Here is an 18,021-nt window from a genome sequence, read left to right as displayed (position 1 = left end):
GTTGGATGTTGGCCACTCATTGTGGTTAACACTATCTACTCTTGTGAAAAATGCTGTGGGATTTTTGTAATTACCGCTGCCTCAGTTTTGCATAGTAGCAGCACAGTGCTCCCTAACAATAACCTAAGGCCCAGTTTGGTACTAACTCCAAGGAATAGGAGGAATATATAGTGTCTCCACCACCACCACCTGGTAGCAACAACAACATCTGGTTTATATTTATTTTTTTCAGGTCCCATGTCCAACAATGCTTAGCTACCAAGAGCTGAAAAGGTCATAGCTTAAGATGATCATAAGTAAAAATTATTAGCGGGAATATAAATGCACTTAGAAACATTTTAGGGACAGGAAGATTTTCTCTATTATGAGCTAATTCACACATTCATTCTCTTTACCACTTGATAGTCATTTTTGCTTAATTCCTAAAAAGGTTAAAACCAACCCTTTTCAGTTGGAGAAGCTGAAAGGAGTTGAGTGCAGTAGTACTTCCTTGAGAAGTATGTTCCCTGAATAATCTAAGCATACAGCTGCAAAATCAATTAGCAGAGCTAAAAACACTGTGATCGCTAAATTATAAATACAATGAATCATGATTGCTAAACAAAGGGGGTGAATTCATTATCAAACAATGCTAACGCTGCATCAAGCACAAAGTGGCTAAATGAACAGCGCTTTCTAACAGACTCTGATTGCTGGCATGGAACAGATGGTGCTTCTGCAGAAGAAGACTGCTAATTGTTATTTATCTTACTTTCCCGAGCTTGAATTGTTGTAGTGTATGGTAAATTTTAACCGACATAAAAGTTTTCAATAACAACTTAAAATTAATGCCATTTTCCCCCCAGCTATCACAGTAATGTTTATGATTTTATGCTATGCTTCGAAGTGGACGTATTGTCAGTTACATTCCACACATGCCTCCGAAGCAGATAAAAGAAACTTTTCTCCGTTTTGATGGTATATGAACATTTTATGTGGATTTTCTTGTCTGCATTTTTTCTGCTTCAGAATTTCCTTATAATAATTTAAAAAATTCTATTCACAATCATCAGTCATCTAATTGAAATATGTTTCTTAGTGAAGACAGCACTATTAATTATTTTCATGACACATAACCACCGTTCAGCAATTTGTTATGTTCAGAATACCTTCTGTGTATTTTTACTCAAGGGAAAGAGAGGAACTCAGCTTCATTTTCAAGTGCAATGGCCATCCTGATGAAGCAGCAATATGTTATACTCACAATGGAGAAAAAAAAACTACATTTTTTCCAACATTCTGCATATGATTGAAAGTGACATGTAAAAGGGTCCAACTGACCAAGCAGTTACCTTGGTTTCTGATTTTCAAATGTCAGAAGCCTGCTACCACATACCATCTAAATCTATTATCTTTTGAAAAGCAGGCTGTATGCATTCTGGTTTTGAACAAAAATATGGCTAAATCTTATGCTGACTTTCCTACTTTTCTTTAAGCTTTTACCCATACATTTTTAGAGTGATGCATGGAGTTTTAGCTGCAAGTGATCCAGGCACCTACTTCATACCCATAAAGCTAATATATCAGAATGTGAGTTGACATAGGGCTGAAAAATGCCCCAAACTGTTTCAGTAAAAAGCTGAAAGGAGACTAAGAAAAAAAACAACACTCACTGCTTGAGAGTCCCAGTTCAGTCTGCCTGCTTTAATTGTTACTGAGTCTAAATACCACTTGTCTTTTAAGGAAGTAATGGAAAGTTAGCATTCCATTATTCAGTGGTATCCTTTCTCCCTTCCTTTTTAAACTTCATCAGACAAAATCAATGAATTCAGATCAGATAGTATGGGAAGCAGCTGGTGCAACATTGCAGAATCTGTATGTGCTCACTAAAGAATTTATTTTGGAATCAACAATATACTGCCATGGTTTAATCACTGATTGATTTTCTGGAAATTAGATAAAGGTCCAAACCCAGATTCTGAACAATTAGATACTTAGCTTCCTTTCAGATTTTCAGCTTGTCACCATTTTGGCTTACCAACCATGTATCTGTTAATTTTTGTGGACTTTCTACCTAATGACTTTACCCCACTATCTTTAATTGAAATAGTGAAGCTGAAAAACAATGCATCTCTTTGGAAACACAAGGTTTAAAAGAAAATGTTGGTGGCCCCAACCCAACAAAAAGCAGAGGTTGGGCGGCAAAACTCTTACTGTCCATGATAATTTAGTACGTCCTTGGTCGCCACATAAGAATAATTAGCATTATGAAGTACTTTTCATCTTCAAAGCATTTTACAAACATTAACTGATTCTCCCCACACACCTGCAGTGAAAGACAGTTTTATTATCCTCATTTTACAGATGGGGAAACTCAGTGAAGCAAAGAGGGAGCATGTATCAGAGAGTGTGGGCTGACTTCCATCAGGATAAACCCTGTCAGAAGTTCCTGATGGTAGGAGAAAAAGTAGCCACAGTATCCCCTCCACAAGGGTTGGGTACCATTCATACAGTAAATGGTGACTGCAGGTGTGGAGGTGTGTCCGGGGCAGTGACTGGGCATGTCTACTAAGCTGCCTCTGCTGAAGGTCTTTAGTTGGGGGTGTCCTTATACATTAAAATAAATAAATAAATAGAGCAGATATGTAAAATATACAGTAAGTTATTACTGCCTCTTTGAGGCCCTTTTTCAGGGAAGTACTTAACCAGGTGCTTAAATCCATTTCTCTTCAGAAAAGCACCTAAGCACATGCTTAAGTCCCCTACACTTCAATGGAACTTAAGCACATGCTTAAAGTTCAGCACATTCTTAAATGCTTATTTGAATCAGGGCCTGATTCTGCTAAAATATTAATCCCTGCCTCAACCACTTAGCGTACATTTCTATTTGCATCATGAAATCTATTTCTTAAAAATTCTGTTTATTTTCATCATGTAGGCTACAGTGACTGAATAGAAAAATATAATGCTCTGAAATATTTTATGTAGCTACTGCTAAGCTCCTTTCAGTAAGAGAATATGAAACTGCTCTTGGATTTATACAGCTAGAATGATTGTTTCAGCATTAAAATGCTATGCTTTTAATTATCAGAGGGGTAGCCATGTTAGTCTGGATCTATAAAAGCGGCAAAGAGTCCTGTGGCACCTTATAGACTAACAGACGCATGCTTTTAATGGCACAATTTGTCCAATCTACTAGTACCTTGAGAAATGTACACCAAAATATCACAAAACTGAGAAGAATATACATATTGGAAAAATTACAACTTAAGTTTCTTTCTACCTTAAATAATAATTAGGCTATTCTCCTATGTTCATACCATGGTCGCTCACTACTTTGGGCTTGCCTAAGGAACAGTAGAAAATATTTTTGGACACACACCTTTCATTTTGGAAATACTTCCATTCCTCTTTAGAGCCTGAGAATTTGAGATTGTTCTTTTTTTAAAAATAGGTGTTTAAACTGATTTTCCCCATATATGTTTGATAATTCTTCCCCAGGTTTTTAATTATAATCAAATTTCTTAGTAAAACCTATAAACAGGGAAGCAATTTACACTGAATAAAATTTAGTTTGTCAACTAAACGTCCCTGGATTATAAAAATAAAGAGGGTGTGTAACAATTCTGTATTGTATATTGTGCAAAGTCTCATTGGATGGGATTTCCAAAAGGACTCAGCATTGTCATTGGATTCAACAGAAGCAGAACTAAGTCAATATTGAATCCTTTATTAAAAATATATTGAATAGGTATGACTTTTAATCAACTGATATTTTAGGGCAGATAGCTTGCCTCACTCCTCTCTTGTTGTGCACAATCTTGGCAAACCGGAAAATCTGGCCATTCAAACCATGAAGTTGCTGTAACTGAATGTTTCCATTGCTAGAGCTGATGTCTCTAATTTTCTAAGCAGTGTGTCCAAAAATTCATGAAAGATTTTCATGCACAATTACTGTGATTGCTTGCACAATAACCGTTTAAATGTGTGAAGATTTCTGAACATACATTTATCTGATCTGATAAATGCATACAGTTATGAAAATTAGAGCCCTATAACAGATTAGTTGCTTTTTAAAATTTATTTAGATCATTATTAATGTATTCAAGAACTAATTTAATCATTTTTACAAACTATGTAGATGACTTCCACAATCAGTGTACTGCCACAAAATGTTCTTAAAAATGAAATGGTGGTTAGTTAACTTAGTAAATATAGAGTATTGGTATTGTGAAAATAAGTTTAAATGTAGTATTTAGTTCTGAAGACACACTGCTGTCTCATAAAAACAGCTGCTCTACCTGAAGCTGTTCAGAACTGCATAGTGATATATACCTCTATAGTTGAACTCAGAAAAGTAACTTTAATGTGCGTTTGAGTGTATTAACTAGGACACTCGCTTAGAATCTTCCATTTTTGGTCAGCCATAGACTGCACACTTTCTTCTGGGAAAGACGTGACCAAAGTGAACCAGACCTTCATTGTGTCCATGCTAGAATAGTGCGATGCACTTTTCCTGGGACTGCCCACAAAAATCTAGGGATCTTCAGCTGTCACATCATGTTGCTGCACACTTCTTAATACATATTGCTCAGAAACAGCACACCACACTGGTGCTCCAAACATTGCACTGGCTAGCTGCTCTATTCCAGATTCAGTTCACTGTGCCGATTCTGAACATCAAAGGCTTTAGTGTGCTAGTGTAACACCGACAGACCCTGGTCGTCAGCAGGCAGGATCAAACCTGGGGCCTCTGGAGCTTAGTGCATGAGCCTCTACTGCATAAGCTAAAAGCCAACTGGCATTTAGCTAAGGCTACAGAGAAGGCTCATTAATCTGTTTCTCTCTCTCTCTCTCTCTCTCTCTCTAAGTGATCTCAGTGACACTAGATGGGTCAGAACACCACACCCAGAAGGTGTGTGGGTTATACTAGTACCAATTATTTTCTGTAACTGCCTTGCCCTTCACATCCCACCAAGGCAGATAATTCCCAGGCTGAAATTCACAGCAGCTGGCCCTACATTTGGAGCTCCCTACAACCAGAAATCAGGAGCTGAAGTCTTCTAGGACACAATGGAAAACCCATCTTTTTGAATATGTCCTTGCCCAAGGTATTTGGGAGCTGTTTAACTGGGGCATCTCCTAGGGAACCAATTTAGAACTGATAATATTAGGATCCAGATTTTCCCAAACTGAGAAACCTAAAGTCATCTCATGAGCATGATTTACCATGACTGAACGGAGAAATCAGATTCAGGTAAATCCCTATGCATCAGTTTTTTTCAGCAGAAAGAAAACATGTTCATGCAACAGGGAACACCAGGCATTCTGGAATAAAGAGTTTCATAAAAGCGGAGTGGGGGATATCTAGGTTTGTTTTCATATCTGACCTACACTAATTGATTTTGGATGAATGGGGGGCAGTGTTTGATTTGGAGGGAGAGGCAGCAGCAGCAGCAATAAGTGATTTCGGGGCAGTGACAGAAGTGATTTGGGGAAATAAATGAGGAGAAAAGGCAGGGAAGGGATTTGCAAATAGAAGACTGTGACTGGAAGGGAAAAGGAGGAGATGCGGGAGGCAGAAAGAAAATATAAGAAGAGGAGAGAGCCTGAGTGAGAGCAAGATGCTGAGATAAACCTGTCATAGGGCCATATAAGACTATGCATAGATGTGAATGAGTGGTTGAGTGGGGAGGGATTGATTGAGGAAGGGGGACTAAAGGAATATTGGGAAAGGGAGGCCAAAGGAGGATAATGGGTGAGAGTGATGAATAAAGAATGAGAGTATGTAAATGGAGTAGCTGAAGGAACCACACTTAAGTATTAAATGCAAGCTCAGATTGCTTGTCATTTCACAGAAAGAAAAACAAATTAGAGGGAACATTGTTTTCCAGTAATATGCTGGTCTTCTTGCCACAGCTCTCCACCTTCCCAGAGAGCAGCATTACTACTGAAATGGCATTGCCTCCTAATCAGGAAAGTAGGGTATTTGCCAGCACTTCCTGATAAAGCAGATTCTACTGTAATTACTGATTATGTTTAGCAAAGGGTATTTTTAGTTTTGTTTCGCTAACAAAAATATGAAGCCTCAAGTCCTACATTGTCTCTTTCAAGTATAACAGCATAGAATTCTTTACAACCAGCAAAGTTTCACATATTCATGCAATCTAGAATCTGCTGCTACAAAGTAATTTCCTAGAGAATTCAAGAATGTGATTACTTGGCAAGAGTAATACATAGTTATTTTGTTCTTTGTATGAACACTTAATTGGAGATTTGCAGTGCCACAAATTAGAAATGGAGTGATTGAGTTTGTGTTTTTACTCTGCATTTTTATCTAAGCACAATCTGACGGTATCTTTATTTTGCTGAGAATAAGCAACAGTCTTTCACTGTAATAAAGCAGGAAGTTGTAATTCGGAGTAGAACAAACATGTTAATATTCAATCAAGCCATATTCCAGTTCTTGTGATAAGATTTCTAATCCTACCATAATCATCTGAAGACTTATAAATGTGTTGTAAATTGGTGCAAATAGATAAAACTAATTAAGCATGTCAGTTCACTCAAGCCTATTAAATAGACCAATTTAACTAATTTTTAAAGCAGGTTTCAGTTTACGTTTAAAGATACCATCCTTTTATTCAGTGTACAAACTGCATCTAATTGCTTTCTGAGGCAGACCTAACGGTTGATGCGTCTACAGCAGTTCTGCAAGTATAACATTTACAGGTTTCTATTAGCTGCATTTGTAAGTCTTGTGAAGCTTCAAAGATCAGGAATGATAGGATAACTTCATATGTTACAGAAATGGATTTTAAAGCACAGAAACTTTGCTGAAGTTCTTATTTTGTATCAGATGATAAAAACCTAAGATCTCTTCAATAACTCTAAGTGTGGAGCTATTTACACACATTACACTGTTGGAGGCACCATAATGGATAATCTATTGAGCCACCTTGTCCAATATTTTGCTTCAGAGGGAAGGTCATACCTTACTTCCCCCACCCTTATGCACCTGGCAAATTTGTGCAATTTCTTTCTGTCCCCAGTTGGTGATGGCAGATGCCCTGAAGCACAATGTCTTGTGTTACCCTTTTAACATCAGCCTTTAGGCATTTTTGACATCTGCAATATTTTTCTGTACTCACAGATCTCCTACACAGCGTGTCTGAGAATACCAGCTGCATAATATTCAGTTCCAAATAGGTGACTCTACATTGGTGTGCTGGCAGAGTTTATCCAATAGTATACTTGAATGTAGATTTTTCAAATATGGGAAAAAAGGATTAACATTATTTTAACCATTTAAGAGAATACTATTTGTAGCACCCTGGTCCTTTAGGTTTCTGCAGCACTGGGAAATTCACTGAATTCATTGACATTAGTTTTTTTTAAAACTGATTCAGCTGAAATTATACTGATTCTCATTTCTACTGCAGGGGAAAAAAATGCTACCTCTAAAAGTTGTTTCTTACTTTCTCAGGAAGTAACACGTTTGGGAAATGGAAATAAGGCCATTCTGAGATAAGGATATATGAGATTGACTGTCCCTTGTGTCTATGTTCTGCTCAGTGTTAGCAAGAAGGGGCCCATCAGGTTATGGTTCTTGAAATTTGGCCAGCCCCAGCATGAATTAAAACAGCTGGTGCTGGTCTCACCTACACCACTGTAACGTTTCAGAGCCATTCAAAAATTGCTTGAATGTCACAAAAATGTGTGACTTTCATGAAAGTGTGTTAACAGTCAAGAAAAATAAAAGATATTAAACCATCCTAATTTTAGTAACTCCTGTACCATGCAGCAACCTCAGCAGCAGTAGGGAAACCTTTCCGATTCCCATTTGTTCTTTCTGGAGAGTTTTTCCTTTAGCTTATGAGCATTCAGACAGTTTACATCTTCCAAAAATATGATTATCTTCCCAGAATTGCAGCAGATTATGTCAGAGTTGAAAGAAAATAAGTTAATATTACATCAAGAACTAAAAACACAATAGTTTGCTGTGCTGACTACAGAAACTCCTCTTAGCTCTCAGAAAATGTTACACAAACACTGTCTTTTATTATGGCTTCTGTACCCATTCTGGCCAGACTGTGATGACCCATGGAGGTGAGTAGCTGTAAGGTGTTTCCCCCTCTTCCCCTCAGCATATAGACTTCCCACAACTGCAGCCCCTGCACTCTCTCAAGTGCAAGGACTGCTCCCTGCTAATATTCACAGAGAGGGGGCAGGGCTCTAGACCCATTTCTCCCCCTCTCTACATTGGACATTGAAGCTTTCCATCTGTGGACAGGCTACACACTATTATGGGCTGTAGCAACAGTTATGGTCCTCTTGTCTTTGCACCGGCATGCCCCAGGAGACACTGAGCCTTCTGAATTTTGGGAAGTGAGATGCTTTTCTACCCCTGATATGGCTGTGTGGCCTGCAGTCAAGCCAGATGTAATGTCTTTTTCAGCACCTGCTTTTCTTTACTTTCTCTCCTGATCATCTTTTTCACATTTCTGCTGTTGAAGAGTGAAAAAAAGCCAAACATTTAAAAGCTAGAAACAACATATAAAATAGTAATAACACTGATAACAAGCGCCTGAAATCCTGTTATGGGCTGATTAATACACAATGTCCTGACAAGAGAGATGTACAGAGGCAAATAGAGAAGACTTACTCTCTTCCCAGGAGGACCAGGTGGGCCAGCTTCCCCTGAAGGACCTGGTGGACCCTGTAATTGTAAATGACCCAAATTACTATTTCATGGAATCTTGGTGAATGTCATTGAAGAGCAAAGGTTATTGACTTTCTTAAAAACAACAAATATATTTTGCAATACTACAGTGCCTTTCATTGGACAATCTTAAAGTGCCTTAAGATCAGACACGTGGGTAAAAATGACACTTCCTTACTCCACAAAGCTCTTTTCTGGATCTGGATCCTGTTTAGAGTGTTACCTTCTCATGTTACTGAACAAGACAAAATTGTACTGTTGTTCTGCTCCTTTAGCAATAGCAAAGCATCCCAAGCCAAAAAGTGGCTGTACAAAGAACAATATAAGGCATAATATGTTAGCGTACTGATTCAACTAAAAATGTGGTTATGTGTTTCAATTGTCTTCACCCATGTGCAGGTTTCTACAGTGATGAAGCAGATCAGGTTGTTACTGAACTAGGCACCACTGATAATTTCATATTCGCTTTCATTATAATTCAACTGCTTTTGTTGCTTTTTATATAAAAGCAAACGTTTCATGGTACGTGATACTTATTATAAAAATGAATTTTTAAAAATGAAGGATTAATTTCATCACTGAGGTAATTCCACTGAAATCACTAGAATTATAACCAGGGCCAAATCAAGTTCAACAAATTAATATGAGTATCCCAAAGAGATATAATACTGCATTACTTTTTTTTTTTTGTCTTGGCACTTAGTTTTTTAAAAAAATTCTACAAATCTATAGTGTTGACCAGAACAAATCTTTAGCACCAAAAAATGAACAAACAAAAACACATGTAGGAAACCTCTAATTAAATAATATAGGAAATAAGGTAACATTAAAAAAAAAAAACACTGGGCTTGATTCTAAACTCTGAGCTATGTCTATGCAAATAAAAAACGAAACCAGTTCTTTTAATCTGTAGGGTCTGATCTAACTGAAGATAATGGAAGGACTCCCGTGGAAGTCAGATTGTAGCCCAAAATTGGAATTTTAAAAAGGATCCTAAAGGACTTAGTTACCCAAATTCCATTGATTTTCAGCACCTAACTCCCTTAGGATCTCTTGGAACTCATGGCCAAGACACACAGCAGCATGAATGTTTATTTTAAATGTTTATTTTAAAAGAAACCTGCATCATTAAGGGAAGAAAACTTTCTGAGAAATCAAGTCAACTTTCTTGTTTAGATACATGACCTCATTTAAGGCTTGATCCTATGTTCACTGAAGTCATTGGCAAAGCGCCTATTGACTTTAATGATGCAGGATCAGGGTCTTATCCATTATCTACTCAAAATCTACATTTCATGACAAACTGTGATAAATTTGATGCTCATAAAAGTGGTATTTAACTCTTTCAATGTCAGGTTAGTTGGTTCTATGAGTTATAAAGATCACTGCTACTAAAAAAAATAAAAGTTTACTTTAAGAACGGCCATACTGCCGTTCTCAGTATCCTGTCTTCTGACAGTGGCCAATGCCAGGTGCTTTAGAGAGAATGATCAGAACAGGCAGTCATTGAGTGAGTCATCTCCTGTTGTCCACTCCCAGCTTCTGTCAGTCATAGGCTAGGGACACGCAGAGCATGGGGTTGCATCCCTGACCATTGTGGCTAATAGCCATTGTTGAACATGTCCTTAATGAATTTATCTAAGTATTTTTTGAACCCTGTTATAATTTTGGTCTTTACAACATGTTCTGGCAATAAATTCCACAGGTTGACTGTTTGTTATCTGATGAAGTATTTCCTTTTGTTTGTTTTAAACCTGCTGCCTATTAATTTCATTTGGTGACCCCTGGTTCTTGTGTTAAGTGAAGGAGTAAATAACACTTCCTTTTGCACACCATTCATGATTTTACAGAACTCAATCATATCCCCACATAGTCATCTCTTTTGCAAGCTGAAAAGCTGAATATCTCTCTCATATGGAAGGTTTCAGAGTAGCAGCCATGTTAGTCTGTATTCGCAAAAAGAAAGGAGTACTTGTGGCACTTTAGAGATTAACAAATTTATTTGAGCTTAAGCTTTCGTGAGCTACAGCTCACTTCATCAGAAGCATTCAGTGGAATGCTGTAGCTCACGAAAGCTTATGCTCAAATAAATTTGTTAGTCTCTAAGGTGCCACAAGTACTCCTTTCCTTTTCTCATATGGAAGCTGTTCCATACCCCTAATATTTTTGTTGCCTTTCTCTGTGTCTTTTCCAATTCTAATATATCTTTTTTTGAGATGGGGTGACCAACACTGGATGCAGTATTCAAGGTGTGGATATACATGGATCTATATAGTGGTATTATAATATTTGCTGTCTTATTATCTATCCCTTTCCTCATGGCTCCTAACATTGTTAGCTTTTTTGACTGCTGCTGCACACTGAATGGATGTTTTCAGAGAACTATCCACAATGAGTCCAAGATCTCTTTCTGGAGTGGTAACATCTAATTTAGAGCCCATCATTTTGTATGTATATTTGGAATTATGTTTTCCAATGTGCATTACTTTTCATTTATCAACACTGAATTTTATCTGCCATTTTGTTGCCCAGTCACCCAGTTTTGTGAGATCCCTTTGTAACTCTTCACAGTCTGCTTTGGACTTAACTATCTTGAGTAATTTTGTATCGTCCACAAATTTTGCCACCTCACTGTTCACCTCTTTTTCTAGATCATAGATGGATATGTTGAACAGCACTGGTCCGGGTACAGATCCGAGGGAACACCGCTATTTACCTCTCTCCATTCTGAAAACTTACTATTTATTCCTATCCTTTCTTTCCTCTCTTTTGATCAGTTACTGATCCATTAGAGGACCTCTCCTCTTATCCCATGACTGCTTACTATGCTCAAGAATCATTGGTGATAGACCTTGTCAAAGGCTTTCTGAAAATCCACAGGCTCACCCTTGTCCACCTGGATGTTGATCCCCTCAAAGAATTATAATGGAGTGGTGAGGCATAATTTCCCTTTACAAAAACCATGTTGACTCTTCTCCAACAAATTGTGTTAATCTATTTGTCTGATAATTCTGTTCTCTACTATAGTTTCAACCAATTTGCCTGGTACTGAAGTTAGGCTTACCCACCTGTAATTGTCAGGATTGACTCTGGGGCCTTTTAAAAAAAAAAGCTATCCTCCAGTCATCTAGTACAGAAGCAGATTTAAATGATAGGTTACATACCACACTTGGTAGTTCTTCAGAACCCTTGGATAAATAGCATCTGGTCCTGGTGATTTATTACTGTTTAATTTATCAATTTGTTCCAAAACCTCCCCTATTGACACCTCAGTCTGGGACAGTGTCTCAGATTTGGCACTTTAAAAGAATGGCTCCAGTGTGGGAACCTCCCTCATATCATCTGCAGTGAAGATTGATTCAAAGAATTCATTTAGCTCTTCTGGCTCAATTTATAACCACTTAAGTAGGTGGTTAGAACCCTTATAAATATTAACCTAGAGAATTTTGAAAATATATTTTCAGACTAATTCATCAGTACAAATGTAACATTAGTCCGGAAGAGACATTGAGCAACAATGTTCATTAGGAATTTCCCCCAACTGCCCCTTTTGCTTAGAAGCATTCAGCATACTATTAGGTTCCCATTAGCACTAATGAGATAACTGCCACATAAATGGCATTTGTGTATACATCTCTCATGTACTGATAGCTGAATAGACTCACCAAATGGGAATGCCATGAGACCTACTGGATAACGTTGTAGGACTGAACAGTTTGATAAGTTATTTGGCACGAAGAACTAACATTTTTAAAAGTACTTTCTTAGTCTCTTGAGTCAGAAATGTAGATGCAAATTTTCTGAAGCTTACAAATACCCCCTCCCCCTGCCAGTGCACAACCTAGCTCCATCCATCCCTTCCCTCTAATTAAAAACCTCCCTTTCTCCATGCCGTACTGAACTATAGCAGGGATTTCCCTCTCAGACCCTTTTGATGCTGGAAATAAGGCACAATGTTATCCACCTTAGATTCTAAGACTTGTGCTCATTCAGCACACAAACTGAGGGAAGTTATATAGCTATTGCTCCCTCTCAGGCTATAAATGACTCAATTTCTATTGCTTCATATGTCACCACAAAACATGTGCCCCCATTTGAAAAAAAATGGGCAGCACAAGCATACACAAAGACCTAATATGATTTGGGCTCTATGGAATTTAACTTACAATGTACAGTGAACTATAAAAAAGAATTTATTTAGAACATATTTTTGAAAATATCTGCATTTATAGAAAGCTTTCTACTTATTTAGCAGAAGCTGCTTTCTTAGCATGGAGGAATACAGAGCACAAATAAAATAAAAATGTTAGAGACAGTTTACTTACAGGTTGACCAGGATCACCATCTTCTCCCTTCTCCCCACCAGTACCATCTTGACCCTAAAGAAATCCCAGGGAGAGAGAGACAACATTTAAATCAGTTGAATTTTGAAAAATAGTCTCATGTATGGTCTCACCCATAATGTATGTTGTTCTTCTATAGGACATTTTCTTGAAAACTTACTATAAAGTTTTGGTAAAATGAATTAATTTTAAGATTCTGAAACCAAAAGCAGCCAGAAAAATACCTCTCCCAGGGCAGATCTCTTTCCCATTGAAGTTAAGGAGAGTTTTACCTTTTGACTTCAGTGGGAACCAAGATTAGCCCCTAAATCTAGTTTGTAAGAATACTTACAGCAGGGCCAGGTTCACCAGGGGGACCAGGATCTCCGGGGAAACCAACAGGGCCCTAGACAAATGGGAAAGAAAGCAAGGCTGAATTCATGCAACAAAATGTATGTTAAAAGTCATTACAAAGTATTTCAGCTAGAAAAGCACAATTGTATATACTCCAGAAATGCATATACGATCCTATAAAAGTGTTAAATAAAATGATGTGTTGTTTGGTGCAATAAGTTTCACACCAGTGCCCTTATTTTTAAATTAGTAGGCTCACTTACTGGATTACCCTTAGGCCCATCATCACCTGGAGGTCCTTTGGCACCTGGAGGTCCAGCAGCCCCAGGTGGACCAGCCTCACCTTTTTCTCCCCTTTCACCTTTTGGTCCCTGTAAACAACATAAAATTGTTAGCTTTCTGGAACTAGTACACTCAGAATATGTAAGAAAAGGAAGATCTACAAGTTAATGGGAGCAAAAAAGATGCTCTGAGACATTAATTGTGAAATTTGATCATAAAGGCTTGTCTTTGGAATAGAAATGGGACCCAAATCAATCCCTAGATTGGAACACCCACAGATCTCAGGGCAGTTTCAGATCCACATCAGCATGAAGATATTGATGCTCAGGCCCATCTCTAGTTTGGAATGAACTTTTCCACTAACAAACAGAGACAAATCTAGCTGGAAGAAATATATTGATGAAATACATAAACTTGATTGTAAAATACACGATAAGCTTGACAGGAGAAGAAATAAATGTTCTCTCACACAATTGCAAGATTCCTTTTGTCTTCCAGTTATTATACAAGATGTGGGCTTTAGCTAAAAGCCATTTGCATTTAACAGACACGAAGAAAATATGAAGAAAGCATGAAGCAGCTGCGTGAAGAATCTGATTGCACAGAACCTGAAATTCCTTTAAAGGAAGTTTTTAGTAAGTACTTTATTTTAGTAGAATAATAGTCATTAAAACAAACAAAGAATACTCACGCCTGGGCCAGATTCTCCAGGAGGTCCAGGGTTACCAGCTTCCCCAAGCTCACCCTATAAAAAAATGAGTGCAAATTAATGTCGTACTGGCATTACTGGTAATACTCCCTTGTATTTACCTGTATTATTATGACTTCTCTTATAGTTTGAAAACTAGGCTCTCAGAAACAGTTATGCATGTGAGTAACTTCACCCATGTAAGTAGTCCTATTGCATGCAATGAGACTACTCAGGTACATTGATTTACTCACATGTGTTTTTGCAGAATCCGGGAGGGAGGGAGATTATCAAACTCAACTTTCAATGGGAGCTGGAAACTAAACTTCCCTATGTCCCTTTTAAAAATCTCCCCTTTAATTGTCTCATTTTTTGTCCTTTCTTCCTAATCAGAGAAAAGTCAAACATATATATTGGTCATCTGCATCCTTCTTCCTGTGAGCTATGTTTCTGGAAGCAAATCCTTGCAAATTAGCAAATACTAATTGAACATGAATTTCAAATGATTTTAGACATTAGCACTAGAGTTAGTACTATAATAAATAATAGCAAAAAGAATAAAATAATAAAAACACCTAATAAAATTTTCACCAGAGGCCACAAAAGCACTCAGTGTTTTATCAATAATGGGAATTGTTTAGTAAACCAGATGGCTTCTAAGAGAACACCATATACAAATAATCTGCCCATAGTAAAAGATTACACTGTATTAAGTGAACATTTAAGTTAATTTATTTTCTTTGAACCAATGCACAGTACTGTACATGTCAGGTCTGTCTTTTCAGCCATTCCTTTTAAAGTGTAGTTATGAGTGATTATTTTCTAGCTCAGTGGACTGTTAAATAAACTTCAGAGAAAAGTAGCTTGTTACTAAAATGTTCTGTTGTTAATAATGCCCCAAATATACAACTCTCTGAATGTATAACAGAACCTCTTTTCTAACTGTTGGCAGGAGCTCAAGTGAAAAATGCATATTTTAACTTAAAGGATTTCTCAATTTAACTGTCAGTATGTGAAATTACTGACATATGTCTGCTCAGAAATTTAAAAAAAGTAAAACTAGAAAAGTTCTCAATTTTCTCCAGTAGCAAAATTAAGACTAAAGCTAAAATACCTTCTTTAAAACAACTATGTGCAGTACCTTGCCCTACAGGAGAAAGATTATATTATTCTGTTCACTGTTAGAGCCAATTAGATCATCTTCAGTTCCTCAGCTCCTCAGAAACAACTTTAAAATACCCTTGGTGAATCTGGCTTTAGAAATTGTAGTGTTTTATTATGCTTGTTACTCTAATTTTGCAACAGTCTAAAATCTTATTGTTTTATTAGTAGTAATGATCTTTCTGAGGTACTTAGGATTAAGTAGGCTTCTGCAATAAAATATTTATACTATTTTAAAAATAAAGTTTTGTGAATAGTTCAGTTTAATGGGCTTGCTTTAAAATTTGTTTTCGAAGGAATTTCACAATCTTCACTGTCTTGTTCTCTGCAGAGATCTTATTAATTATTATTATTATTGTTTCTCTATACATGCCTACATCTGTAAGGTTAGTTTTATGCGGCTAGGGAGAATTTGAACAAGTCTCTGAGCTAGCAAGCAGATCAGCTTTTCCTTGGGTTATTCAGGCACGTGAAAAATTGATACATATATACAAAATGTAAAAAAGGCCAAAATATGAGCCTTTATAACCACTTTTAACAATATTAAACAGCCTGCAGCCTGATTCACCCTTATGGCAATATCCGTGCCATGTGGAGGCCCATTAACTTCAATAAGACTTCCAGATGTAAGGGACTGTAATCAAGCTGTATGATCGAGGTCTCATTTAGTGAGGTGCATAAGAACTAATCAGGGACCCAGTTGTGTCTGTCAAGCTCCTGATGGTGCACAGTTGCTCACTGAGTTTCCCAGTGTGTGATTACGATATAGTTTGCTCTTCTTCTGCTTCCCTCGATGAGCTTTTAATCCAATCTACGAAGAGGGAGGAAGGGAAGGGGCTAGGAGCCTTCCCTGTCCTCTGTGAGGTTTGTTCAGGGACGCATGAAGAGCACAAGTGCTGCACTCTCAGGCACTCTCAGTTGTGGTTGGCCCATAAGTGGTCCTTGAAAGGGTAAGAAGGCTTCTGGTGAGTCCCCTCTTAGGGCATCTGTGTAAGTGCCAGCTACAATCTGGCCACATGTAAGGACTATATATAAACTCATAAACAGGTCCCTGAAACAAATATGACCTTTCCACTATCTAATGTTTTGTAGTATGAAATCCAGCCTTTGTATTTTGTCTATAGTGGATCTCATGCTGCAAAACATAAAATGGTGTGAAAGTTCATGGTTGTTTCACACAGCTTTTTATCGAGTTTAGACAGTGCTTATGTGGAGCAAGATGGCCCTATCTGGCCGTGGATATATATTTAGAGAGTGCATATTTAGATCACAGACGTTAAATAGACGAATAATTAATACACTGTAATTTTGTAATGAAAATATTTCTTTTTTGCCTTTTGGCTGAGCTCAAGGGTGGTATCAATTCAATATCTGATTCATCCTCCACATGAGAACTGTCTCATTTTCTTGAAGGGAAAAAGATTTGTTGATCTAATAGACCTATTCTGTCTCTAAGTACTGCAGGCCCTTAATCAGATCTTACTCAGGCTAAACCTGAGAGACATCACTGGAAGCTTTTCTTAACAAGATCTCAGTAAGGACATTGGCAGTTGTTCCTAAACTACAAAGAGTGATATAATCCCATTGATGTGTTTAAATCTGGAATCTTAGTTTCATTATTCACGGAGAGTAATTTGTATTAGACTAAAGGTCCTAATTTTAAGTAAAATAATTCTAGAAAATATGGAATAGCAAAAAGATAGTGGATAGAAGGCTGCCACCTTCTGGTTATGCTACGGAATATTACAGTTGGTTTTGTAAGCATGTGAAAACATTGAAACACCAATTCTGAATGACAGTCAGTGTGCAGGGGGTTTAATCACCATTCTGTTTCTTTGTCTTCCTCACAAAGAAATGTACAAGTATGAAAAGGTTATTATGAAGACAGAAGTGAGATCAGCTCCAGAGATGCACATAGCCTCTAAAAGAGGTTACATTTATTGAGCTATGTTCAGCCCTGAATTACATGGGCTTAAGCGATACACAGGTACTATGCTGACCCTCGGCCTGAGGGGTGAATTTGATCCTACAGGAACCAAATTGCTCTGATTCCAGGAAGAAATTTTATCATGTGTGCGGAGAGATCAGTATATCATGCAAAGGTATTAATTAAGGGCCAAATCTTGTGCTGGTGTAAATTGCCATCGCTCAATTGACTTCATATAGCAAAGTGTAATGACTTGTTATAGAATTCTTAAAAGAGCTCCAGATCATAGGATTCTGAGAAGGAATAACAGACATAAAATTAATGATTTCACCTTTCCTTCAGTTCATGGACACATGTAATTTGCATCATTCACCAGAGACAACACGTAACTCTTGATGGCGGGGAGGGCACAATTTAAAGGTTCTGGCGGCACGTGACTGCCACACGCATCGCCTCTGGGCTGAGGAGCAGCAGCATATCCAGGAACACCAGGGCACCAGTGAGCGAGCAACTCAAGGAGCATCTCATGGCAGCCGGGCTCTGCCGGCCAGCACTGGGCTCCTTTGCGGGAGAGGCAAAAGCACAT

At 37.7% G+C, this 18,021-nt stretch overlaps 1 protein-coding gene across 3 annotated transcripts in view; it reads right to left on the bottom strand.

Annotated features, from left to right (window-relative positions):
* The window catches only part of COL11A1 (collagen type XI alpha 1 chain), a 234,301-nt gene that overhangs the window by 24,113 nt on the left and 192,167 nt on the right, over positions 1-18,021 (bottom strand). For all 3 annotated transcript variants that reach the window (XM_075131591.1, XM_048861614.2, XM_075131590.1), the window contains 5 exons: positions 14,351-14,404; positions 13,641-13,748; positions 13,376-13,429; positions 13,027-13,080; positions 8,645-8,698 (listed from right to left, as the gene is read on the bottom strand). In XM_075131591.1, coding sequence (XP_074987692.1) covers positions 8,645-8,698; positions 13,027-13,080; positions 13,376-13,429; positions 13,641-13,748; positions 14,351-14,404 — 324 coding nt within the window. The remainder of the gene's footprint in view (positions 1-8,644; positions 8,699-13,026; positions 13,081-13,375; positions 13,430-13,640; positions 13,749-14,350; positions 14,405-18,021) is intronic.

The sequence above is a fragment of the Caretta caretta genome, chromosome 8, assembly GCF_965140235.1.
Source record: "Caretta caretta isolate rCarCar2 chromosome 8, rCarCar1.hap1, whole genome shotgun sequence".
NCBI classification, from domain to species: Eukaryota; Metazoa; Chordata; order Testudines; family Cheloniidae; genus Caretta; species Caretta caretta.
The sequence above is the reverse complement of the archived record's forward strand: the minus strand, read 5'-3'. Positions and strand labels throughout refer to the sequence as shown.